The sequence below is a fragment of the Amphiura filiformis genome, chromosome 5 (assembly GCF_039555335.1).
Source record: "Amphiura filiformis chromosome 5, Afil_fr2py, whole genome shotgun sequence".
NCBI lineage: Eukaryota > Metazoa > Echinodermata > Ophiuroidea > Amphilepidida > Amphiuridae > Amphiura > Amphiura filiformis.
The window spans coordinates 61,134,072-61,161,157 of NC_092632.1; the positions used below are offsets into that span (position 1 = coordinate 61,134,072).

The window sequence follows — 27,086 nt, forward strand, 5'->3', positions numbered from 1 at the left end:
GTTACACTCGAATGCTTAGGGCAGTGTACAGCATCCATTCTCTTGGTCAGGGTTGTTCCATTCATTGCACTTACCCATTTCTCATGTCTGACAACGGGGACACCCTCGCAAAGTCCCTATTGGTTTGTACAGGACTTTTAGTTCCACTCAATTTTCTCAGCATAGAAAACACCAATTTGCTTTTCCTTTTGCATTCATTGGGAGTTTATTCCCTTGATAAGAAATCAAACTTTTTGAATTGTTTTACCAAGAGGTATTTATTTATGACATGTTTTGTGATTTACTCAATTTGGGAATGTGAGTGGTATATCAACATCTCATTACCTAATCAATCTTGTGCACACACTTTTCCAAGGTTCAGACAAACGCAACAATGTATGAAGTCTAGTCCTCACGGACTTCTCCAAGGCATTTGACCTGGTAAATCACAATATAGCTGTTGAAAAGTTGATTGCTTTGGGGGTCCTGGGGGCTATCGTTCCTTGGGTTTGCAGTTTCCTCAATAATCGCACTCAGTGTGTGAGATATAACCAAACCATGTCTGATTATGCCCCCTTGCGTGCTGGTGTCCCGCAAGGTATCAAACTTCGTCCCATCATTTTCCAGGCTGTCATCAACGACGCTGCTCAAGGTTGCAGTTCTCACTACTGGAAATATGTTGACGATCTCACATTCGTTGAGAATGAGAACCGTGCGTGTAGTGAGAAAGGCAACCTTCAGTCTGATCTTGTTGACTTCCTGGACTGGACTGTAAGTAACCACCTGAAACTCAACCCTGACAAATGTCAAGCCATTCAAATCTGTTTCATGAGAAACCCACCTTCTCATCCCATTCTGAAGATAGGCCATTCATTGCTTTCTTTTGTTTCATCTGCCAAAGTCCTGGGCATCTTCATACAGCAAGATCTTAAATGGGATGCCCAGGTGGATCACATGTGCAAGTGTGCTAACAAACACCTCTTCATGCTTTGTTCTCTGAAACGTTTTGGTTTCAACGTTTCGGAGCTGACCCCAGTTTACGTTGGTTACATACATTTTGGAATACTCTGATGGCATTCATCGCTCACTGTTAAACAATCTAGTACTCTTGAGCGTGTCCAAAAAAGGGCATGCAGAATCATTTTGGGTACTAATTATATTTCGTATGATAATGCAGTTAGTGCATGTAAGCTAGACTCTCTCTCTGCCATGAGGGAACAACACTCGCTTAAGTTCTCGCAATCGCTTGCTAAATCAGAGCGTACCAACATGTTCTTGTTCTATAGTTTATTAACCACAAAGTACTTTAACCACCTGGACACTACTGGTCATCTAATAGCATTTCTGATTGGTTGATTAACTTGAAATGCTCATTTCAATTGCCAATTATGACTAGGCTTTCAACTATTTATGGTCAAACTTGCATTTGCATATGATTGGTTCAAAATTAGACACAATATTCATTTTGGCCAATCGACATGTAGTTCTCATGGGGTTTTATACTTACTAATGCTCTCTGTTTGGGGTCTTTTGGAAGCAGCGCTGTTCCTGATCTAGTTTCCTCCAAATACTCCATGATAGAAAGCTGTAATCAGTTACAAATACACAAATAGTTATTAGGGAATCCTAAACCAAGATTATCAGCTGCAACAGTTTTATTAACATTTTTTTAAATTATTTATTTGGCAAAAAGAAGCAAATGTAAACATTGTCAACTCTTTATCCTATGCAATTTATAATCAGAATGCAGTATGTTGAGAGAGTCATCTGTTGAGTAATTAACTTCCTTGCTGAAACTTGTACAATTCCTTCATTTTATTCAAGTGGATGTTAATTGAATACGGCAGAATGCCGAAAAATGGATCAAGTAAAATGTATTGGAAAGTTGAAAACAAAAGAGGTTGTGCATGTGACATATCATCCCGTAAATATGGTGGACTACTCAAATGCATTGAACAAAAGCATGATTGCAATCTACCGTGACAATTCATCTCACACACATAACAAATGCACTATGATCAAATAGGTTAATGACAACATTTGATTGAATGGACTACACTGTGCCATAATTACGGTGAAGGACACCGGTTCAAATCCTTTTTTTGGAGTCAATCGATAAAAGCATGCAAGGCCTCTATACCTTTGTGTGATCCCTACTCTAATTCAATAAAACAATATTGGCAGCAGCGGAAGAAACACATAATATGTCAAGGTAGTAGCAGTCCTACTGGTTCACTGGAAGTTATAGAATCAGGCTTCGTTGCTGTATTCACATTATTCATTTTCAAAATTATATGAAAATTAATAAAGCAATCTCTAGCAAAATTGCATTACCCCTCCTACAAGTAAATTAAACTGTAGCTAAATAACTGTGGAACATACATCTCTCTCCCCTTACAGCTGAGGGTACTCATATACAATGTATTTTCAAATCGACTGTGGCAGCTACAAATTTACGCAAGTTGAGCGATAAAGGACAACAAAATTAACCTTGCAATTAAAATTAAACTCTGCAATGTTTGTAACTACAAACTGTATGTAAAATTCTTATTCAGTTGGTGCGTCTTGTCAAGAATACATGCAATTTGATTGGTTTTCACCTATACATTATGACACGATAGTGGATAGTCATATAAGACAGTGAGCGCGCCGACACACAACGGCGACACGCTTGTAGATCCTCAATGATCGTGCGCTGTGTTCGCGTAATACACATGCGCGAATTAGGACCGCGGTTTAGCAGCTTAGATGTTCGTGACGGTTTAGTTCAACATGGATGTCCTGACAAAAGTAACTTGTATTTTTTTCTGAAAAAGGCAGTTGACCCCAAGAAGAGATACTTCCGGGTCGTGTTTTGTCAGATCGTAATTCCCCGGGAGTTTCCTTGGTTTTACTTATACTAAACTGAATAAGAATGAGAACAAAAGATAGGATTTTGTCTTTTGCCAATCCAATAGTGTCATAATGGAAGGGCTGACCAATATTTTTATCGTAGTGGATGCTGGTGCAATCATATCTTTTATTCTCTAACTGTTTCACGTGTGGCCGAGTGGATAAGGCGCCCGACTCATAATACATAGGTTGTGAGTTCGAGCCCGCCGTGCCAACGTGTTGTGTCCTGGGCAAGGCACTTTATCCTCATTGCCTACTGGGGGATGGGATTGGGTTGGATTGGATGTTTGTATAGATGTTTGTTTCAATGTTGCAATATTGGCGCTGATTAAGCTGCTGCCTGCAAATTGCATTGTGTCTGTTTAGTTGTGTTTAATGTGCAATTCTAGCAATTTGACCTGCGGGTCACCATTAGAGTTTGAAATAAAACCTTCCTTCCTTCCTTCACAAAAGAATTTGCATCTTGTAAACAGTATATAAGTCAGTCTGTTATGGTATTAATGCATTATACATTGTAACTAGTGTCAGGTAGGGAACAGAACTTCTTAGCAAAATACACCCCAGATCAAGAAAATAGTCCCAAACAGAAATGTTTGGTAGACTCATAACCGGTGCGATCTTACCTTTCCGATGTTGATTAAGATACTTCTTGCATCGATCCCGAGATGCGGAAAAACCAATAGTCATTTTGTCCCACATAAATGAATAAATAACAAAAACCCCGATCCCCGGTGGACTCACCCAAAAGGTGACGTCACACCATATGATAAATCCCTTATCCGACTTGGGATCCCCTACCGGACCAACTTGTAGGGGTGGCGAGGTCGGGATAATCAACATCGGAAAGGTAAGATCGCACCGGTTATGAGTCTACCAAACATTTCTGTTTGGGACTAGACTCAGTACATCGGTCGATCTTACCGTTCCGATGTTGATTAAGATACTTCTTGCATCAACATCTGAAAGATCGATCTAGCAAGTAACCGGACGGATGGAGGTACAAGATTGGTCAGCATCTGATCAGGGATCGGGAGCAGGTAACGGTGGTTTTCGCGAGGTCAGAAAATATTTTTCCCCCAACGGTCGGGAAACAAAAAAGACCACGCGATCACAGACATAAACCTCCTTACTTAATAAGTTTGGTGGTTAAGAATAGCGACACTGGTTCTTACCATGCTGAGTATTCTGTATAGTCTGAAAACCTGGTACCCGTACACCACCGTATTATGATCGCCGAACAATGTCCCGGTAAACCTCCCGCCCGTCTCTGATTACTAACGAAACGGAAGTATCGTAGAGAAGGCGAAGGTGGCTTCCGGGACACCGCCTGCTAGATCTCCTCAAGGGACAACCGAACGGTATACCCAAGATGATGAGATAGCTCGTGTCGAGTGGGTCGGGACGCGAAACCTTCGCGATCCCCCGGACCCCACCAACACCTGGACCAGCCATTGCGACAGCGGCTGGACCGAAAGGCTCTGTAAGGGTGATGAATGCGGTCGTGAGTCCCTCGCAAGGCTTGTGTTCGGAAGAAATAGTGCTGCAGCGCCTTATCGGACACCCCAGCCTATCTTTGGCTTCAGCCGAACCTTGCCCAACCCTGGGGATTGGAGAGGGACGAATGTCGGTATGCACCGCGCCCGTTCAGTAGTCACGAGAACAGAGCGCCGAAACAGTGTCGCCCAGTGTTTGTGAACACGGAAGCTAACCTCGAGACCGTGTGCAACTCAGCACCGCCGTCCCGAAGCCAACGCCAAACCGGAAAGCCATCTTGAGAGTTACGTATTTAAGCGTCGCTTTTGACGGAAGGTCAAAAGGGTGACCCTTAAAGTAATCTAAGACTGTGTTGGGATCCCTTAGGAGGATCACTTTCCTTTTTGGTAGACACTCGTTGAACATACCATCGAGGCGTAGACTAATAAGGTAACCATCGGCTATGATAGTCTAACCCGTCTCGAAACCTCGGTGAATGGAGAGGACAGCTGACTTATAGCTGGCCCCAGTGGCCCGCTGAAGTCTTGCTTGGAACTTTTCTGTCAGAAACTCCGGAACTAGCAGCACAGAGGCTCTAGCGGGAGAGCTATTTGTCTCATTGCACCAAGCGTAGTATGGAGCCAGACTCTGGCTATATCGCACGGAGGGTAGACTTCCGTCTAGCCCGGCGATGAGAAAAACAGCTTCTGATGAAAAGTATCCCTCCGCTGCGTGTTCCTGGTAAGGGCCATGCAGCTAACTGCAGGTGCTCTAGTGATAGACTGGTACCTCCGCTCCGGGCATCCGGAGTAGATCTGGTACTCGGGAGTGCCAGCGGCCTTGCCGCTAGCAGAATGACAATGCAGTCTTCCCACCCGATCTTGGCCACCACCCTCATGAGTAGTGAGATCGGAGGGACTGCATAAGCTGTCATCCTCCCCAGTCTATGGACAGAGCGCCCACGGTGAATGCTTGGGGTCCGCGACCCTTGAGCAGTACACCGGCAGTGGATGATTGCGATGAGATGCGAACAGATCTTTCGAGGGGTGGTACATCCCCTTGAAGATCGCTCTGAGCGACTCTGGAGCAAGGGACCATTCTGCTGGTCCCGACACCCTTCCTCGTGACAGATTGTGCGCGAGGATGCTGGTGACGCCCGCGATGTGTATCGCTCTCATCGTAATCTGCCTGAACTTGCACCACCCTATCAGGTGTCGTGCATGCAGGCTCAATCGTGGTGGCCCGGAGTCCCCTTGTCTGTTGGGGTAGGCTACCACGGTTGTGTTATCCGTCAGGACAACGGTATGTGATTCCACGATCACCTCCTCGTAAGCGAGGGAGGTTGATGTGAAACTCTGTCTCTATGGCCCCATAGGCCCGAGACGGAGTCTCGTGGATGTGGACCCCCAGCCTCGCTTTTGACGCTATGGTCGTCACTACGTGACATACCGGGGTGCAGGAAACCTGACACCCTGGGTCAAATTGGGCTGATGGGTCCACCACCAGAGTTCCTCTCGCGATCTCCGACAACGGAACCGCGAGGGAGATTGGGTGACGACTGGGCCTGCAAGCAGGCTAGAAGGTGTAGTTGGGTAAGCCTAACGTAGAAACGGCAGTACAGTACGAGGTCTACCATACTGGCCATTAGGCCTACCACCTTCATCCATGCCACAGCGGGTTTTGCCCGAGACTCGCCAAGAGTCAGGCACACCGCACCATGTTAAATCACCCGCCGGGTGAGAGCACCGCGAACCCCTCCGTGAGGGTGATCTGGGCCCCTACAAATAGTGGTTCTGCGTCGGGACCACGCTGGACTTTTTTGAGCTGATCAAAAATCCAGGGTCCCGCACCCACGGACTATCAACCCCATGAGACCCGTAGTCTTCAGTGGAGTGCGTCCGTATATGAGCCAAACGTCCAGGTAGCAACTGATGTTGACACCCCTGTGCTTCAGGTACGCTGCCACCGCTCTGACCAAGAGTGTTAAACACCCTGGGAGAGATGGACAGGCCGGACGGCCGGTATCAAAACTGGTAATTTTGATCCTGTACCTAGGAGCGCAGATGCCTCCGATCTTGAGAGGCGATTGGCATATGCAGATAGGCGTCCGAGAGATCTAGCGATGCTGTTCCCATGCCCCTGACGGGGCAGGCTAGCACCGAGGCGAGAGTCCCCATTCTGAACCTCTTGGGCCTGAAGAACGTGTTCAACAGCCTGCGGTTCCGGATGGGGCTCCTGTCGCCGGTCTTCCTTGGAGCCAATGGCTCCAAGATCACCCGTAGAACGGGGGTAGACCGGGACAATCGCCCGCCGTGAGAAGCTGTGTGATCCCTGTCAGTAGTGCCCGACGCTGGGGCCGTCTGACGGCACTACTGTGGACCTCTGAAATGTGCAGACGAATGTGGGGAGACTGGGTTGCCAGTCTGTAACCCCCACTCACCACTGACCATACCCAGGCGCTCAAAAGATGGTTTCCCACCTCTGGGTGAAAGCCATAAGCGGTCGAATCCACTGGGAGATCCCCTGTGGAAAAACCGCTGAGCCCCCAGGAATGCTCTGCCTAGCTTCCCTTGGAAGAGCGCTTGCTCTTCTTCGGGCTTGCCAGCTGTTCCTGTGCTACCCTTGCGCCTCCAGAAATGGGTGCTGCAGAGGTAGTGGGCTCGGGTACTGTTGGTGGTGCACGGCCTGCTGAAGTCGGAGCTCCTACCCATGGTAAGGGCAGTTTCCGACCTCTTCAGAGTGCTCCGTTGGTAGCTTCTTTGCACGGTCCTCCACCGTGGCGCAGAAGCATCCAAAGAGAAAAAGGACCCTGCCTTTCCATCGCGTTGAGCGATTGGAGTGGCAGGCCCCTCCCCGGGCGCTGAGTGGACACCCTATGGGCTAGGCCCATGGAGCTCTCGTTGAGGCTAGCTGTTAGCACCGCTAATAGGCTCACCTGCGGAAGAGCTCAGATGTTGTCTGAGCGTGATACGCTTGGCGACATCTGGGTCCCTCTCGGATCCCCTCAGGTAGGTCCGTGGTCCTCCGCGTTACACGCAGAGGAAGCGTGCAAGCACGCGGCGTCATAGCTCTACTGAGCTCGACAGCCCACGATATCTACCCGTGAGGTTTGCCGGGAATGAGAGTGCAGGCGTCCCCTGTGAGGAAGCAGCAGCTGAGCATCCTACTGAAAGGATCCCTGGTCCTCCTCCATGGACTCCCCTTAGGGGGTGTCCGGAGGAAGATCAGTGCTGTTGCTCCCTCGCGGGGCAGCGGGGAAGGAGATTGTAGTGATGTCACTACCGGACTCAGCTTCCGACTCCTTTCCCTCGCCCACAGTATCCGTATCATGCTCCGATGATGACGGTAACTGAGGACGGGCATCTGAAAGCGGGTAAGAAGGCATAACCACTGTGTGGCTCGCCGACTACCTGCCAGCAGAAGAGGGAGGACTCCCGCAAGACCCTGAGGTATCCGCCATGGCACCACTGGGTCCGCGATGCTCTCGCAGCCGTCGCCCTAGCGCTTAGCAGCACGGGCCTACCCTGATCAAGATCTGGGTTAGCCCCATGCCGGCTGGCCTGGTCAACAGCTGATGTTGGTACTGCGTGGCCATCGCTAGGCGACACTTGCCACGGTGCTAGGCCGTGGAAGAAACACCCTGCGGCGGGTACCACGGGCATACCCAGCCGGCAGCTGACCCTGAAAGGATCCGCCACCAGGGTAACCCCATGGTACTGCAGTACCAGCACGCCTCCCCTTGTTGCCACAGAGACTGTGGCGACTAAGGCGGGTGCTGCGGTACCGGTGCGGTATCAGCGTGGGTACCCGTGAGGGTTCCCAACTGTGGACCGCTGTACCCTCGCCACACTGCGTTCCCTGTTTGGGGGATCAAGCTGTGTGCTGGCGTGGTACCGGCGCGGTACTAGCATGGGTACCCGTGAGGGTTCCCGGTTGTGTACCGCGGTATGCGTGGTTCCAGCGTAGGTGCCTGTGAGGGCTCCCGTCTGTGTACCACTGTACCCATGCCTCTCTGCGTTCCCCGCGAGGGGATCTAGCCGTGTGGCTGGGTACCCCGCTATTCCGGCTGTCCCTTGGCTAGAGGGAGCTTGCCTAGTACCACGGGTAGCTGAGCGTGTATACCCCCGATCAATCACCTCGCCACCTGAATAGGCAGCGTCAATCAATGGAGCTATGCCCTGTTGATTTGACAGTGATCGATCAAGAGAGGGTAATTGACCCATTGACGGTAATGGATCACCCACGCTCCGCTGGCTCTCGAGGACATAAGTGGGTTGTTGATCAGCTAGGCTGTTCAAGCTACTTACTGTACCCTCTAGAGCTTCGCCCAAGGTCGCTGTGTGTGGCGGACCACTCACGGCAGCTATGGGCGGGTGCATAGCGGCTACCACTGAAGTCAAGCCGTAGCTCGTCTTTGTAGCTGCCACCGAATGCACCTGGGTCGCTGTCCCGTGAGAGACTGCGAGCCCAACCCCTGAATAATCGCCAGCCAGTCCCTGTGGACAGCCAGCAGCTATTCTAGGGCCCAGGGTATCACTCGGCGGTCCCGCCATGGAACGCTGCCGTGTGACAACCCCAGTTGGTTCTGCTAAGACTACACCCACAGCGTTAGCCGCGGTATCGTCTCTGCTTGAACCCATGCATGCTAGGGTTCAACCCAGGCAAGCCCGGGTACCCTTGCATGCTGCCCGTCGCTGGCTACTACTGTGGCTGTTTGAGCCCGTAGATATGCCTGCAACAGACGGGTGTACTCCTGCTAAAAACCCGTGAGGATTTTCGCTAGAGGACTGGTATCCTCCTACTACAAAACCCGCTAGGGTTTTCGCTGGTGGTTACCGCTCTGCTGCCTGCTACTTTGCTCCGACATATAGTCAGTGCTTTCGCTGGCTGCTGAGCCTTTGGCGCTTAGCAGTCCCGAAGGAACCGCCTGCTTGTCCGGGGACCGGAGCCCCTTAAGCAGACCTGCCATGACCCATAGGGGCTGTCACAGCAGAATCTACCGTATGGACTGGTATCCTCCTGCTGCAAAACCCGCTAGGGTTTTCGCTGGTGGTTACCGCTCTGCTGCCTGCTACTTTGCTCCGACGTATAGTCAGTGCTTTCGCTGGCTGCTGAGCCTTTGGACGCCGCTTAGCAGTCCTCGAAGGAACCGCCTGCTTGTCCGGGGACCGGAGCCCCTTAAGCAGACCTGCCATGACCCATAGGGGCTGTCACAGCAGAATCCACCGTGTCGACCTTACCAGTGCCCTTGGTAGATTTCTTCTTCGTCTTATGGCGATGACGGAGCCTATCCCAATCGTCAAGCTGGAACTCGGAGAGTCCTAAGCAAAAGAAAGACATCTAGAAGATCGTGAGCACTCCCTGAGGGTGAAACAGAGCGGGTGTGGGTCCCGCTCCGTCACCAGGGAAGGGCAAGCCCGACAGGGCCGAGGCTAAGCGAGGAGAAAAGGGAGGGGGCACTACCCCCCCAACACGCCGACTCAAGCCCAGTAAGCAAACCTGAGCACGGAGGCTGGTCGCTAACGTTAGTGGTAAAGTAAGGACTGGCTAACTTTAGTACTAAAATGTCAGACGGGTCCCTACCAATCCCCACCGTATGAATATCTGATTAACTCGCCTTTATTGGACGGTAATGAAGACATAACGATAGAGTAATCACCCTAACATAGCAACAATAACCTACCATTACATGAAATACAATGTGTATGTACAAACATCTATTGTAACTTACAGGCTGCAATGGTTGTTTTACGTGGGAAACAAAATGAATGGCGCCAACGAAGCTGCCATTTTGAATTGCTCGTGTGTCCCGTGATACAAACGGAGGCACGATATGTAGCTAAGTTTTGGATCGTTTTTTGTCACTTTTTCGCCAGAAAATGCCGTCAAAACTATCCTCAGCCGAACAATACCGGTTTGGTTTTACCTAAGGTGTGAAACTACAACCGTATATCTTGCCTTGGTCGAGAAATTGATACACAGTGCTATGAACAATCGATAGGCACGTCTGTGTCAGTCGGAGACCAAGGAGGATAAGGGACGATCATATGGTGTGACGTCACCTTTTGGGTGAGTCCACCGGGGATCGGGGTTTTTGTTATTTATTCATTTATGTGGGACAAAATGACTATTGGTTTTTCCGCATCTCGGGATCGATGCAAGAAGTATCTTAATCAACATCGGAAACGGTAAGATCGACCGGTGTACTGAGTCTGGGCTATTCCAGTTAAAATCCACATTACCCATATGGAAGATTTTGGAAATATCTGCCACAGGGGGAGTATGTTTTTCAAAAGTAATTGGTCAGGGTTAATCATTTTGAAACCCATACTCCCCCTGTATTATGGCTTTACCTATATCTTCCACAACTGGAAGTTACCCAATTGTCTATTCCATTCAAAAGTCACACTCCCTCTGTGGAAGACTTAAACCCACAGGAGTATTGTGGATTTTAAATGGAATAGCCCAATGTACTTGAGAACTTACTGATTGTGTCAATTTCATTCCATCTATTTCCAGACAGGGAACCTGACCTGAAGGATTCACTGCTTTATATTCATCACCAAGCTGAAACATAGAACCAAACACATCAAATGTTACTTTTAACCCCATGAGAACTACATGCCGATTGGCCAAAAAGAAGTTTTCATTATCAATTGGACCAATCAGCAACATTGTTAAAATAATTTCACCACGCAAAAAATCAGGATTATTTATTTGCAAAGCTCCATTCTGATTGGTGACTAAAGTGAAGATATCATGTAATTGACCAATCAGAGGCAATGTTAGGTCGGCAGGTAATGCTCAGGGGGTTAACATTATTTTCGATCTTTCTTTCGGGCTTTCGATCGATGGCACCATAGAGGAAGGTCGTGAAAAAACCCGCTCCAGCCGAGTGTAAATTCTAGTACAATGGCCCCGAAAAACAAGCAGCGAGGTCAATCAACTCGTAGTGCGCGGAATGACCGCGGGCAAAACTGTGAATATGTGCCATCGGATTCTGCGTCGGGATCTGATGAAGATGGAGATGGCGGTTTTGAACAATTTGTTAGAAAGAAACTAATGGAAATATGTGTTGGCCAGAAGAAGCTGGAAGCAGACCTTGAAAGATCTATTGAGTTTAATAGCTCAAGAATTTTGGAGTTGGAAATTTTCAAAAAATCGCAAACAGACACCGTTAACAAGCTACAACAAGAAGTTGACTCCTTGAAAGAGAAAGTCAACAAACAAGAAAGATTCTCACGGAGGAACAATTTTAGGATTGTAGCAGTTGACAGCCGTGAGGGTGAGAACTGTGTTAGAATTGTTAAAGGTATGCTGACAAATAAGTTCGGATGGAAAAGTACTCCGAATGTTGAGAGAGCACACAGAGATGGACGAGAACAAGATGGCCGACCACCTCATATCTTGGTCAAAATGCTCTCTTACCAGGACAAACTACTCATAATGAAGAAGTCCAGAGAATGTCTGAAAGATTCAGCGTGGTTTATTGTTGATGATCTAACTCTGGATGATCTGCAGGAAAAACGTAAGTGGAAAGACGAGGTGAAACAGCTGTACGATAGCGGTACAAAACTGAGATTCATCGCCGGAAAATGGCAGAGGAGTGACGGCCAGATTTACAACTTTGATGCAGAACAAACCCCGGGGAATGAATTTTCCTAGGAACTTTTCTACGGAATATCATTGGCTTCAATGTGTTTTTGTTTCTGTGACTTTTGCCGCCGGGAGACTGAATGAAGACGAGTACCGGTACTATGGAACATAAATATGGAATAATTATAACTTTTCGCGATGTGACTGTAAATTATCCACTTTCGTTATCTGTACAGTAGCCATGGACTGTACTTCGATTTGACGAGAACTTTTCCTGTAAAAGAAGACCTTTTAAAATGGATTCTTAAACGGATTTATACTACTTTCTTCGTTAACAAGTCGCGGTAAGATTATGTTGTTGTGTTCCAGTTTAAATTCATATTTATGTTGTCAATGATGCGAGTAAATCTTCGGACTTTTATACCAAGAGACAGTGTTAGAAATTTTGTCTAACCTTTGCTACACTGATTATAAATTGACTTTTGATATATCATATATTGAGAGAAATACTTTTCTAATTATAATATGTAATGTCGTGAACATATTTCTTTTGCCATTAAAATATTGGGTTGCTTGGTTTTTACCATATAATGCACTGGGTGAGAATTTTTAATATGGCTGTGGTTTGCCACGTTTTTTTTTTTTCCCGGTTGTCGCCAGTGCAGCGTGTTTTAGCTACACCTGCACGTACGGTCGGTATACAGTCAAGGGGTGCCGGGCTGGGCCCTTGGCTTGGCCATGCCCATGTTGTTGCCATCTCACCGAGTGCAATACTTTATGGAATTTCCATACTTTATTTGATGCTTTATATTTATGCTGTTGTTTTATTTTTGATATGATTTGAGCGGGTTTTGTTTGTTTTTCCCTTCCTCAAGTTTCAGATACGACAAGTTCTTGCGCGCACGTATCTGATTTTTCTAAAATACCTTTTTTTATTATTATTATTTTTTTGGTCTGCTTATTTTTGTCAATCAGGTCTATACATTTTTAGCTAATCTTTTTACTGCTTTCGTTCTCGTAATACCATGAATCATGTATTCGCAATTTTTCACCTGTGCATGTACATTGTGCATAACTGTGATCCCTGTGTGCCCTTTCGGTATGCTTCTTCCCATGTTCAGTCTCTTTTGTTTAGAAGTGATGATCATTTTGATCAACGTCCCTGGGGCTGCGCAGGGATTCACAGTTGTGGTTTTCTTTTGTGTGATGAGTATCATAGCCACGATAACAGGTGCGTTGTCTTCTGCATAAATTGCATGAATAACAGGTGGGAGGTTGTTGATCTGGGCCGTGGTTGCGAGACTCAGTGCTTTCAGATTTACATAAACGATTTTAGCAATTATCCTTCATTATTTTTTTTAGACCCGATTGGCAAGTGTAGTGATCGATCGCATGAAATTACCCGCTTTTTCGGGTATAACCAGTCTGTTCCATCATATCTGGTTTATAGGCCAAGGCCTATTTTGAGTAACTTTGGCATATTTGCCTTTCAGAAGTATTATGGTTGCATAAATGTGTGTATAAATAATATGAATATGAATTCTTTAAATGATATCTATAAACATGGTAACACTTATAAACATGATAATGTTTCAATATTATATCAACAATATTATAATTATGTCAAATACGTGTATGTTATGCTGTACAATAGAGTTCCTTTCATGAACCAATTATATATGCATGTATTGGTGTGGTATTCACAAGTTTGACTCTTCTGCCGGTCTGGTGAAATACAATCTTTTTCCTTTAATGTGCACTATTCCTTCAAACGTACTTTGTGTTTTGATGTTTGCAAACAATTTTTTATTTTTAAATGAGTAATCCACGTGGGGTTAGTTTTTATTCAATGAATGTTAGAGGTTTGGGGGATCGTGTCAAACGTGTTCAAGTTTTTTTTCTTGGCTTAAAAATAGACCTGCTGAAATATTTTTGCTTCAGGAAACTCACTCTAGTTTTAATTTTGAGCAGGAATGGAAAGATGATTGGGGTAATGCAAATGTTTTATTCTCTCATGGCACCTCCAATAGTAGAGGAGTTTGTAATCTTTTTAAAAACTCTTGCAATTTTGATTTGGTTAAAACTTACCATGATGAGGATGGTAGATTTATTATTTTGGATATTACTTTAAATAACCAAAAGATTACTGTTATTAATGTTTATGGTCCAAACAAAGATGATCCTCTTTTCTTTGAAAGTATCCATAGAAAGATGAATGACTTTGATTGTGAGTCAATTGTTTGGGGTGGGGATTTCAACTGTGTTCTTGATGTTATGATGGATAAAAAAGGGGAAGGGCAAACACATTGTAATTCACGTAAATATATTAATGATATTATTACTGCATATGATTTAGTTGATATTTGGAGAAGGAAAAATCCTAATGTGTATAAGTATACTTGGCACTCTAATAGTAATCCTCCTGTATATTGTCGTCTAGACTTTTTCCTTGTATCGTTTAATTTATTGTCTCAGATTGATAACTGTAGTATTTCTACTGGTTTTAAAAATGACCACTCATCAGTTGATATTAACATTGTAACATCTAATGCAGCTCGTGGACGTGGGTTCTGGAAGTTTAATACTTCACTTTTGCATGACATAAATTATGTCAATTCTGTGAAACGCTGGATTGATGACATTGTCAAAAATGATGATAATAAAGATCTGAATCCGAATTTGCTTTGGGATTATTTAAAATGTCATATTAGATCAATGACAATGAAATATTCTGCAAAACTTTCCAGGGAGCGCAAAACTCTTGAAGCTAGATTGGTCAATAAGATCAATAATCTTGAAGAAAAATATAGTTCTGACCCATGTGATAATCTTTTAAATACTATTAATGAGTGTAAATCTGAGCTTGAAGACATGTATAAGATTAAAGCTGAGGGTTCAATTATTAGATCAAGAGCAAACTGGATTGAGCATGGCGAGAGAAATTCAAAATATTTCATTAATTTAGAAAGGAGGAATCAAAGACAGAAAACAATCTCTAAATTGTATAGCAGTGACTCCAATCAACCAATTACAGATCCCAAGGGAATTTTAGATGAAGAAAAGAAATATTATCAGAATCTCTATAGTTCATGTAACCCTCCTGATTTTAATTATGATGATCTTTTTGATAATAATGATAATATTCCCAAGTTGAATGATGACATGCAAAAACAATGTGAGGGTCAGGTGACCAGAAAGGAATGTCTTGATGCTTTAAAAACAATGCCTAATAACAAAACACCTGGTACAGATGGTTTTCCCCTGAGTTTTATAAATTGTTTTTAATGATCTAGGTGACATTTTAATTAAAAGTTATAATTATTCTTTTCAGAATGGAAACCTTTCTGTTGATCAGTGCAGAGGCATTATTAATTTAATACCTAAGAAAGACAAAGACCCATCTTTTTTTAAAAATTGGCGCCAATTTCTCTTTTAAACACAGACTACAAAATCATCACAAAAATTATTGCTCTTCGCTTGAAACAGGTTCTTCCCAATATCATTCATAATGATCAAACAGGTTTTCTAAAAGGACGCTATATTGGTGAAAATATTAGGCTTGCTCTTGATACAATTGAGTATCTGAATGATAATAACTTGCCAGGGCTAATGTTTTTAATTGATTTCGAAAAAGCGTTCGATAAATTAGAATGGTCTTTCCTGTTTAAAACTCTTAAATTTTTTAATTTCGGTCAAGATCTTATAAGATGGGTCCAAGTTTTCTATTCAAATATTTCGTCTTGTGTAACAAATAATGGTCATGGATCCACCTTTTTTCCATTATTATGCGGTCTTCGTCAGGGATGCCCGCTTAGCCCTCTCTTATATATTATTTGTAGTGAAATCCTGAACTGTATGATCAGGAATGATAATATTGTGAAAGGTATTAAAATTGTTGATAAGGATATTCTTGTAAGTGCATATGCTGATGACACTACGATTTTTATTAGGGATGTTGATTCATTAAAACAGATTATTTGTATCCTCAAGAAATTTCAATCATTTTCAGGTCTTAAAATTAATTTTGATAAATCTGAGCTTTTGGCTCTTGGCTCTTTTCGTAGAAACCCTCCCAATGTTAGTGATATTGATCTGTCATACACCATTCAGCCTGTTAGACTTTTAGGAGTACTTTTTGATTATAATCTAAATAATACTTTTGAGTTAAACTTTATGCCCAAATTAAAAAAAACTCAAAGAGATTCTTAGAATTTGGTCTATGAGAGATCTCACTCCAATTGGCAAAATTACCATTCTTAAATCTCTTGCTCTCTCACAGCTTATTTTCCTTTTTTCGGTTCTCCCAAATCCGCTTGATGCATTTGTTAAGGAATTGAATTCTATTATTTTCAAATTTGTTTGGTCAAACAAACCTGATAAAATTAGAAGAAGTACTATTATTGGGAACTACGAGCAAGGCGGTCTTAAGATGATTCATGTTCCATCCATTATTAACGGTCTCAAAATTGCTTGGGTGAAACGCGTCTTCTGGATACGAATGATAGTAGTTGGAAGTATTTTTATAGACACCATTTACAGAATTTAGGTGGTAATCTCATTTGGGAGTGTAATGTAAAACCTTCTGCTAAATGTATTAATCGTATTAAAAGTAATTTTATTAAAGATGTTGTAAATGCATGGTGTTTTACGACTTATGATCCTCCTGCATATAATTTTAGACATCAAATTCTCTGGAATAATTCTTCTATTATTATCAATGGTAGCACTATTTATAGGCATGTATGGTGCAGTAAAGGGATTAAGTTTTTGGAAGATATTTTAGATGATGATGGGGAATTTTAGCCTTGTCACGTTTAAAAGATAAGTTTAATTTGAAGTGTACCTTTTTGGACTACTATTCACTTATTTATGCCATTCCAAATAAATGGAAAAGAAGTGTCAAGAGGGGGGAGGACAATGATAATATTAATTCATCTCAGGAGGAGATGCTAGCCAGAATTACGTAAGACTGTTAAAGTGTGTAAAACCATTAGTGATATCTGTATTAGTAAGCTCTTCAAACCACCAATCGCTGAGGAGAAATGGTCGTATATCTTTGATAATATTGATTTGAATTGGTGTGATATTTATCAAATTCCATTTTCCTCCTCCCGATCGTCCCAACTTAGATATTTCCAATTTAAAATTCTTCATAGGTACCTTGGTACCAATAATAATATGTTTAAATTTGGTTATGTTGATTCCAATTTGTGTTATTTTTGTAAACATGAAGTTGAGACTATACAGCATCTCTTTTGGGAATGTAATGTTGTAAGAAATTTCTGGAATGATGTTCAAAATCAAATCATAAAAAAACAGGTTTACCTGGACATGAAGAGTGTTTTGTTAGGTATTCTTGACCCAGATGTGTCCAAATTCAACTTCCTTGTTCTTCATGGGAAAAAATTCATTTATGATGTGAAATATAAACAAGGTTCTCTAAATATTTCTTATTTTATTAGGAGGCTTAAGAAGACTGCTAAGGTAGAAAAAAGCATGTCATGTACTGGCAAAAGGTTAAATGAATGGCATAAACGTTGGAACTCCATTTTGTAAAATAATTATAATTGTATACCGTATCATGTTTATTGAGTACAAATGCATTGTTGTTTATACATATCACATATCATGTTTTCTATGATTATATTATTCATGCTACGTTGTATGTAACCTGCTGATAAAATAAAAGCACGGTGTACCTGGTGTATACTGTGGAAAGAAAAAAAAAAAACATTATTTTCAATAAAATACTTACAAACAAATCAACCATAATTAGCTCCTATATAGATTAAAGACCCAAGCTTACACTTTCTTCCCATTTCTAAAAAACATCCTTGAAAGTTGAATTTACACGTTTTAAGGACCTTTTAAACACCATATACTTGCTTGTGAATTGAGCACATATAAGGTAAAAATATCCATAAGGCCACATAGCTGCCACAGCCATACATTAACTGTACATAATGTAGGCTTTAAAGTCGGCTGAAACTTCAACATTATGATCTAAGTAAGAGGCAATTAAAATCAAATTTAGAAGAGAAATAGGTACAAGATAAGAATTGGCACAACATTTTATATTGGTGCAACCTTCTGATCTATATGAAACCATTCAATGTACCGTATTTCGTCAAATAAAAGCCCCCAGGGGCGTTACATTTTCCCAAGGGGGCGTTTATTCAAGGTCAATTTTAGAACGATAATTCCTGTTAAAATCATTATAAGGTAAACTTAAAACTCACGCTAAAATGACGAACTATGAACTAGAAACACTGACTTCTGGTTCACTTCCGGGTTTCCAATCCAGATTTTCGTCAAAAAGTGACGCTATTATCGACCATGTGGGCAACTTGGTAAGTTTACAACACAAGATAGCATGGAAATATCGGCATTTTTTAAACATCTTGGTTGAAAAAAGTTGTAGGGCGTTTATTTGAGGGGGGGGACTATTTGACTAAATACGGTATCACAATGACACACATCTAAAATGCATTAGAAATAAAAGTTGTTGCAGCTTCAAGTTTAAGTTGATCTGTTGAGTTGTGAGGCAAACCGGTCTGCATATACAATGTACATACCTGCTCCCCTTTCAGCAAATTGACACCTTTGTAGTCATATTCAACTCCCTTTATGGCAAGAGCTACAAAGAAAGAAACAAAATGTGATTTATTCTACAATACGGGTAACATGTTCATATACATTGTTCTTGACCAAAGAATGAAAAAGACAAAATGTGACGTGTCATGTCAAAAGGAGACACTTTTGGGCAGGATTGTAAATGGAGAAAAAGTCAAAAATCTGCCTGGGGTGATTATTTCACAATTTGGGTTTGTTGCGAATTTGTGATGTTATTAATGTTAAGAGCCAGTCTCCCTTATTATGTACCCAAATCAGGGGGGTTGTGATACAAAAAAAAATAGAATTTTCTCTAAAAAATAATTTTGGTACATATTAGCACCAGCAACTCACATGTAAAATATGAGCGTGCACAGCGCCCTCGTTCAGCTTGAAAAAATTCTTGAAATTTCAGCCTCTCTGAGCCTTACTTGCAAATGGTAAACTTTGGAGGTGCATAACATCGCATGCGCCATCATCATCCCAACCTGCATTTTGCATTTTTTTAAAGTACCAAATGGTTACATTACAAAAACCAAGAAAAAAAAATGGGATCTTGATGGCGCACAAAATCAGCAAATCCAATGATTTGATGAAAAGCGCCCTCGTGCAAACTTCAAAGCATCATAACGGGCTGCGCCATCAAGATCCCAAGTCCGAACAAGTTTGAAATTAAAGACCTCCATGGCAAGTTTCATTTTTCAGCAACATTTTTTGGGATTTCGATTTGGCGCACAGAGTTAACAGAGGTCAAAGGTCAAAATTTCCTATTTTCGCACATTTTTGCACGCCTGTATTATTGCGCGCCAACGTCACCTGACTCTCCGAATAGGATTTCATCAAAGAAGAGGTAATTCTCTGCAAGAACTGAAAAAATTAGCTTGGGATCTCTTGATCTTCATATTTTTCTGATTTTTTGAAAATGGACTTAGCCTCATTTTGGAGGTCAATTTGACCTTTTTTTCCCACTCACTGCACAATGTGGGCTTTTTACTGCATCACAAAAAGATGCGCCAACAAGATCCCAATTTTATTTTTCATCGTCTAGCTTCTTTGGCGACCAGTAGACAAAAAACAAGCAACAGCTAATTGGGATCATGTGGGCGCACTAATATAAAAGAGGTCAAAGGTCACGCTTTGTGCCAAAGTGATGCATATTTGCCTATGTGCAGCAGAAAGTAAAGTGGAACTTTGACCATAATAAAATGTAATGCGCCAACAAGATCCCATCTTACTTTTTGGATGATTGGATAAAGGGGCTTATGTATAACTGATAACAAGTTAAAAAAAGTGGGATCATGTGGGCACACTAATTCAATAGAGGTCAAAGTTCATACTTTGTGCCGAATTGGCATTACTTTGCCTTTGCCTATGTGCGCCAACAAGATCCCATCTTACTTTTTGGATGATTGGATAAAGGGGCTTATGTATAACTGATAACAAAAAAAAAAAAAAAGTGGGATCATGTGGGCGCACTAATTCATTAGAGGTCAAAGTTCATACTTCATACAAAATTAAACGATTTTTAGCCTAAAGTTGCCGAATTCAGCAACCTTTCACTCAAATTTTGCAAAATATGACTAAGTATTTTGACAAAATTTTTTTTTACTCCCACCAACTACCATGATGGAATCAGCATCATCTGAAATGCACTCACACAAGTTTCTATGAGACATGTCTGGTGATCCCCATTGAAAAAAAAATTCGGCACAAAGTATGAACTTTGACCTCTATTGAATTAGTGCCCACATGATCCCACTTTTTTTACTTGTTATTAGTTATACATAAGCCCTTTATCCAATCATCCAAAAAGTAAGATGGGATCTTGTTGGCGCACAATTATATTGCGGGTCAAAGTTCCACTTTTGTGCTGCACATAGGCAAAATAATGCCAATTCGGCACAAAGTATGAACTTTGACCTCTATTGAATTAGTGCGCCCACATGATCCCACCTTTTTTTTTACTTGTTATCAGTTATACATAAGTCCCTTTATCCAATCATCCAAAAAGTAAGATGGGATCTTGTTGGCGCACATTTTTATTGCGGGTCAAAGTTCCACTTTCGTGCTGCACATAGGCAAATGTGCATCACTTTGGCACAAAGCTTGACCTTTGACCTCTTTTATATTAGTGCGCCCACATGATCCCAATTAGCTGTTGCTTGTGTTTTATCTACTGGTCGCCAAAGAAGCTAGACGATGACTAATAAAATTGAGATCTTGTTGGCGCATCTTTTTGTGATGCAGTAAAAAGCCCACATTGTGCAGTGAGTGGGAAAAAGAGGTCAAATTGACCTCCAAAATGAGGCTAAGTCCATTTTCAAAAAATCAGAAAAATATGAAGATCAGGAGATCCCAAGCTAATTTTTTCAGTTCTTGCAGAGAATTACTTCTTCTTTGATGAAATGCTATTCGGAGAGTCAGGTGACGCGTTGGCGCTAATAATACAGGCGTGCAAATATGTGCTAAAATAGGAAATTTTGACCTTTGACCTCTGTTAACTCGGGTGCGCCAACGAAATCCCAAAAATTTTTTGCTGAAAAATGAAACTTGCCATGGAGGTCTTTAATTTCAAACTTGTTCGGACTTGGGATCTTGATGGCGCAGCCCGTTATGATGCTTTGAAGTTTGCACGAGGGCGCTTTTCATCAAATCATTGATTTGCTGATTTTGTGCGCCATCAAGATCCCAATTTTTTTCTTGGTTTTGTAATGTAACCATTTGGTACTTTAAAAAATGCAAAATGCAGGTTGGGATGATGATGGCGCATACGATGTTATGCACCTCCAAAGTTTACCATTTGCAAGTAAGGCTCAGAGAGGCTGAAATTTCAAGAATTTTTAAGCTGAACGAGGGCGCTGTGCACGCTCATATTTTACATGTGAGTTGTTGGTGCTAATATGTACCAAAATTATTTTTTAGAGAAAATTCTATTTTTTTTTGTATCACAGATGGGTACATAATAAGGGAGATTGGCTCTTAAAAATATTGTCTGATAGTTTCAGACCAGAATATAACTGGCATCTTGTATTTTTTGAGACATTTGTCAAGGTAATTCCTACTCTCAACATTGTCAATGATATTTTTAAAGGCAGATATCTCAATTTCAATTTTATAATTCATAACTTACGAACTCAATATCTTCGCTTAGGAATGTCCAATTTCATTGGGGAAAAAGGCACCGTGGAGCAAAATATCTCTTTATTTAAGATGTAAAAACCTTAAAATTGATAACCTGCTCAAAAGTGTCTCCTTTTGACATGACACGTCACAAATAAGCCGTAAAGAGGATCTGAACCTTGGGATATCTGAGTGTCTAGTTAGCTCAATCCATATGGTGTTCGTATAGTGTGAGAGGTTGCGGGTTGAACCCTGGCGGTGGTTAGTACGCTCTAGTGGTAACTAGATGGACGGCGGTTCTCGGATGTCGCTGTTTTCGACACACAGCGTCGACCGTGATGCCTCCACCAAAGGGAGCGATGTGGCACTCAAAAGTTAATACAAAGCTTCAAGCCTCAAGGGCAGACTAAATTTGACCTCAGATGACCCCTAGAAGACTCCGCTGTCCCGATTACCTGGCTGATGGTGACTGTACCTACCAAGTTTTATGCCTATATGACATTTTTTACTGATTTGACCTCAGATGACCCCCAGGTGACCCCAACATGACCTTCCTTCCAAAAATTTGGCTTTAAATGTTGACTATAAAATATATTATCCTGTTTTGCCAAATGAAACATATAGCTAAATCCTAATAATTCAGTTAAGTGGAAATAAAAGTCAGGTCTGAAATCGATATTTAAAAAACAAATCTCTACACACAACTTCGTTAGTAGATAGAACAAGGATAGGGCTTTTTGTAATATAATTTTTTTTTAAATATCAACTTGTATATTAAGGCAACGATGCGTCCTTTTAAGCTCAATTTTCACATTTTTAGCTCCAAAATAGGCGAAAATTGTAAACAACACAAATTGGGCTGTTGCCATGGCAAGCTGAATTTTCAAAATGCATTTTTGTAACCTTCAACCAAAGTCCTTTCACCTCAGCAAGAAAATATTTTTGACTGGGGCCAATCCTACTAAATAAATATCTGATATTGCACTTACAATAATTGCAGGACTTCAAGAAAGTCAAAGACTTGGCACAAGTCTTTAGCATAAAGCTAAGAGTTTGCTCATATTTTATGACAATTTTGATATTGGTTATACCATATGGTTATACATGTAAAGATATTAGAAAATGTGTTTTCCAAAAATTAGTCTTTGTACAAGTCTTTGGGCTTGATATTACCAAAAATTGACCAAATATTAAAATTTGACTTTAAAAATTGTCACTTACAATAATTTTTAACTAAAGGATTAGGAATTAGCTCTATATGTTTCATATGTCCACTCTGAAGTTCAAAGTGACAACGCGCGCATAGACAGCGCGTAAACAGTGCTGCGTCTCTGCGGCACGTATGCATGCCTTCAAAGTCTGCACAATGTGTGCATCAGCGTCGGTACTTTGTACTTCAGAGTAGACTGACTGTAGTGCTGTATTTTCTGGAGTAAAAAACAATGACATTATACATAGCACTAAAACTGGCAATTGCTTTTATACGTGTTAAGGGGGTACTACACCCCTGCCCAATTAAAAAATTTTGTGCCTATTTTTGCATTTTCTCAAAAATTATAGCGCATTGGGGACAAGTAAGATATGTATATTATAGGGGCAAGTAGTACAAGTACTGCACTGGAAATTTTATTTCAGCACAGACAACAGTAGTGGAGTTACAGTCAAAAATGAGGAAAACCAATATTTGATCAATAAATCAATAACTACTTGCTTTGAGTTGCTGAATTTTCAGTACAGTAGTTGTAGTCCTTGCCCCTATAATATACATATCTTACTTGTCACCGATGTGCTATAATTTTTGAGAAAAATGCAAAAATAGGCACAAAATTGGCTAGGGGTGTAGTGCCACCTTAATCATACCAAATTGTAAATTGCACCCGAGCTCCTACAGCTCTCCTTTAAATAACAACATTCCAGGAGTATGATTTACTGAGCTCCTCACTACTTGAATCCCTAGATGTTTTAATACAGATACTACTTAGTAAACTCAGGAGAGTGATTAAGGGATCTAAAATGAGCGTTTATTGCGTTTCGACAGTATTTTTTGTGGCACATGAGAGCACTTCAGACCTATCGAATTGTATTCTGAATACGAAGAATGTCTTTCTGATATCAAATAATTTTCATTTTTTGAAAATCACAATATAATACAAATTTTATGACAAATTATAAAAATTTGATATTTTTCAATTTTTGATATATAACAGTCCTCAAAAGTAAATTATATAAATCTAATGATATATTCTTAAAGTGTATGTAGCAGGGAGGAAAAGTCGACGGTCAATTGAAAATTTTGACCTTTCATATTGAAGATATGGATTTTTTTCCCAAAAAGACCTAATTTTTTTTGTGTTTTGGGAAAAAAATCCATATCTTCAATACGAAAGGTCGAAATTTTCAATTGATCGTCGGCTTTTCAACCCACCTACATACACTTTAAGTATAAATCATCAGATTTATAAAGTTTACTTCAAGTACTGTTAAATATCAAAAATATCAATTTTAATGATTTGCCATAAAATGTGTATTAAATTATAATTTCAAAAATTCAAAATTATTTGATATCAGAATGACATTCTTCGTATTCAGAATGCAATTCGATATGTCTGATGTGCTCTAATGTCCCAAAATAAATACTGTCCAAACGTTCATACCCCAGCCCTTAACAGAGCTCCAGCAATTTTCAAAAATGAAGGACTGTAAAAGAGCTATATATACTCTAATCAGACAAAAATAGACTCCACTGAAAACCCACAATTTGGACCACAATATTATCATTCAAATAACTGCATAAAAGAATGGTCACAATACTATACTTTCATCACTCAGTAAGAGAAGATTTACTCACCAATCCTTACTCTCCATGAACAGGAACTTCTGAAGTAGGAATATAACACAGGCTGAGAACAAAATTTATCAAAATAATATATCATAATTTGCTTTAGAAGCAAAATGATCTTAAAGTCATAATGTACGATCTTATGAATTTGGTTAATTTTTTTCAAACCTGATTTTTTGCATATTTGTAATGTTTACACATGTCACAACTTGCACCTAAATGGAATCAGCCAAATTTGTTGTGTTTGTAGGTAAACAGAGAAAGTTAGACATAAAGTCATAATTCAAGAAATTATGACTTTATGTCCATATAGAACTGTGTGTTAAACGGCCAAAATAACAAGCAGTGATTTTTTCACGTTACCTCGTTATTTCAGCTCAAAATGGACAGAAACCATTCCCGATCATTATTACTAGTTTTATTTCAGCATTTTGAGTATATAATGACAAATTTAAAACTTGAAGGAAATCGTACATTAAGCCTTTAAGTAAAATTTCCAAACGGCCCGTCAAAATCACTTCCCCCCTCTCGGACTGCTAATCGCTTCCCCCCTTCTCGCCCGCCAAAAAATCTTTGCCCCACCTTGCACATGCCAAATTTTTTGGATCCCAATTTGCAAACCTTATATGGTCTAGACATATGTTGCGAGCGCAGCGAGCAGGAAAATTTGCATATTAAAGCGTTTCCGTACTGTTTTCTGAAGACTTTAGCATTTTATTTAAAACGTGCCCCATGAATGTGTGCCAAAAATCGCTTCCCCCCAGTTGTAGTAACTACAAATTTCGAACGTTTGAGGACTTGTTCTCAAGTTGTAGAAGGTGCCATAGGGTGTCTTCAGTGTTAATTGTTTTCATTATAAATGTCGCAACATATTAATATTGACAATAATTACCAACCTGTTTGACCTCTCTCCATATTCATACATTGCTCACCTGTGTTTTCATATCATATTTTGTGGTGAAAAATGATTACAAATGTGTAATTTGCAGTCATTTTTGGAGCAACGATTTCTTCGTACCGACGGCTAAGTGTGTATGTGAATGCATATTAAACACATACAAACACATACGCAGTACCTGTTGTAACTCCCGGTCGGAGCCGGGAGTTTCAATTATTGGAACTGCTTCCCCCCCCCCTCGGCTCGCCAAGAATTGATTGCCCCCCCCCCCTTTCAGCTCAACAAAAAGTTCTTGCCCCCCCCCCCCAATTTTACCCTCCCCCAGGGCTCATAATTATTGCACAGCCCTCTTATACATTGTTAGTACATGCATACACAGTCAATTCACAATGAATGATTATAATTGTAACAAACATGTTGATGTTCTCACTCACCTTGGTTGCCATCTGAGATTATTGCCACTTGTTACGTGATAAAATGAAAACACAGTGACACGTTTGTAGTTCAAAATTGGTCTCTGGTAAAATACAAATTCTAAATTTCACAGAAAAAACAGTTTGCAGTTGCAGCACTTGCACTCGACACTGCTATATACCGGTAGTCTCATGCTGTACGTCATTGTGTTAATATGAATATTAATGAGTAATATCAGGGCCACTTTCGGGTCAGCCAGTGGCATATTAAACCACTCCGGCACTGGGCAGTACAGTATGGCGCGCGATGGCTGGGGTGTCTCCGAGTGGGTTTTTCTGGCTGGGTATTTTGGCTAGAAATAAAATAATAGTTCATAATATTACAAGGTAATTGGTAGAGACAATTAGAAGAGTTGACACGATATTTTTCTCGCTCGCACAAATCAATGAGCAGTTAAAATTGGCATGAAGTGCCCATGATGGTATCAGGCATCACACGTACGTGGTATACAGTACTAGGCTACGTAAAACCCTGGTAAAACCCAGTAATTACGGTAGCCTAAATGTGATCGCGGGGAGGGGCCCAGAAATATTCTTGACATTATCTTACTAATTTAGGTCAACTGACATGTTTGGTGATAATAAGGCTGTAGTAAAATTTTGGGGAAACAATAAAATTGCAACTGTGGCTCAAATTGTTTTCTGTCACTGCAACGAATGCAAGAGAAGACCAATAAGGGACGCACCATAAGATATAAAGGGAGGGCTTGATAGTTTTATGGAAAAAAATTGTCTCGCCATCTGAGCAAAGAAAAGATTTCATGTCAAGGGTAGGAAAAAAATTACAGTTTAATTAAGGAAAATAATTATTGACGTCCTATTTTATTAGTTTGGCTTAAAATAATGCATATTTTCTCGCGCTTTGCGCGAATTTGTTCCAGCATAGGGCTACATGTATGATAGGCCTAATCCACGGGAGTCAATCTTGATGCGGACACGGCACTGGTGCGGGCCTACTGGGTTTGGATGTGAGGATGTCAGCATGAATGATGATGTATATCACAGATTATAGAAGGGGGCTAGATGTTTACGCACCAGAGTTATATATTTTTCAATATCATGGATAGGGCCTTTTCGCCTGGTTCCATTCACGGGACGTTGAAAAGTATTCTGAAGAAGAAGAAGAAGGGCCTATCCTTTGAAAAAAATTCTGCACAAAAACTCACTAGGCCTATATCATTTAACCTAAAGATACTGCTTTTTA

At 41.3% G+C, this 27,086-nt stretch overlaps 1 protein-coding gene across 2 annotated transcripts in view; it reads right to left on the minus strand.

Moving 5' to 3' along the window:
• Positions 1-25,982, minus strand: part of LOC140153476 (maleylacetoacetate isomerase-like) — a 41,641-nt gene extending 15,659 nt beyond the window's left edge. For both annotated transcript variants that reach the window (XM_072176238.1, XM_072176236.1), the window contains exons 1-5: positions 25,844-25,982; positions 24,521-24,572; positions 18,516-18,577; positions 10,831-10,911; positions 1,487-1,564 (exon numbers count right to left, since the gene is read on the minus strand). In XM_072176238.1, coding sequence (XP_072032339.1) covers positions 1,487-1,564; positions 10,831-10,911; positions 18,516-18,577; positions 24,521-24,572; positions 25,844-25,855 — 285 coding nt within the window. In that variant the 5' untranslated portion in view covers positions 25,856-25,982. The remainder of the gene's footprint in view (positions 1-1,486; positions 1,565-10,830; positions 10,912-18,515; positions 18,578-24,520; positions 24,573-25,843) is intronic.
• Between the last annotated feature and the right edge of the window lie 1,104 nt (positions 25,983-27,086).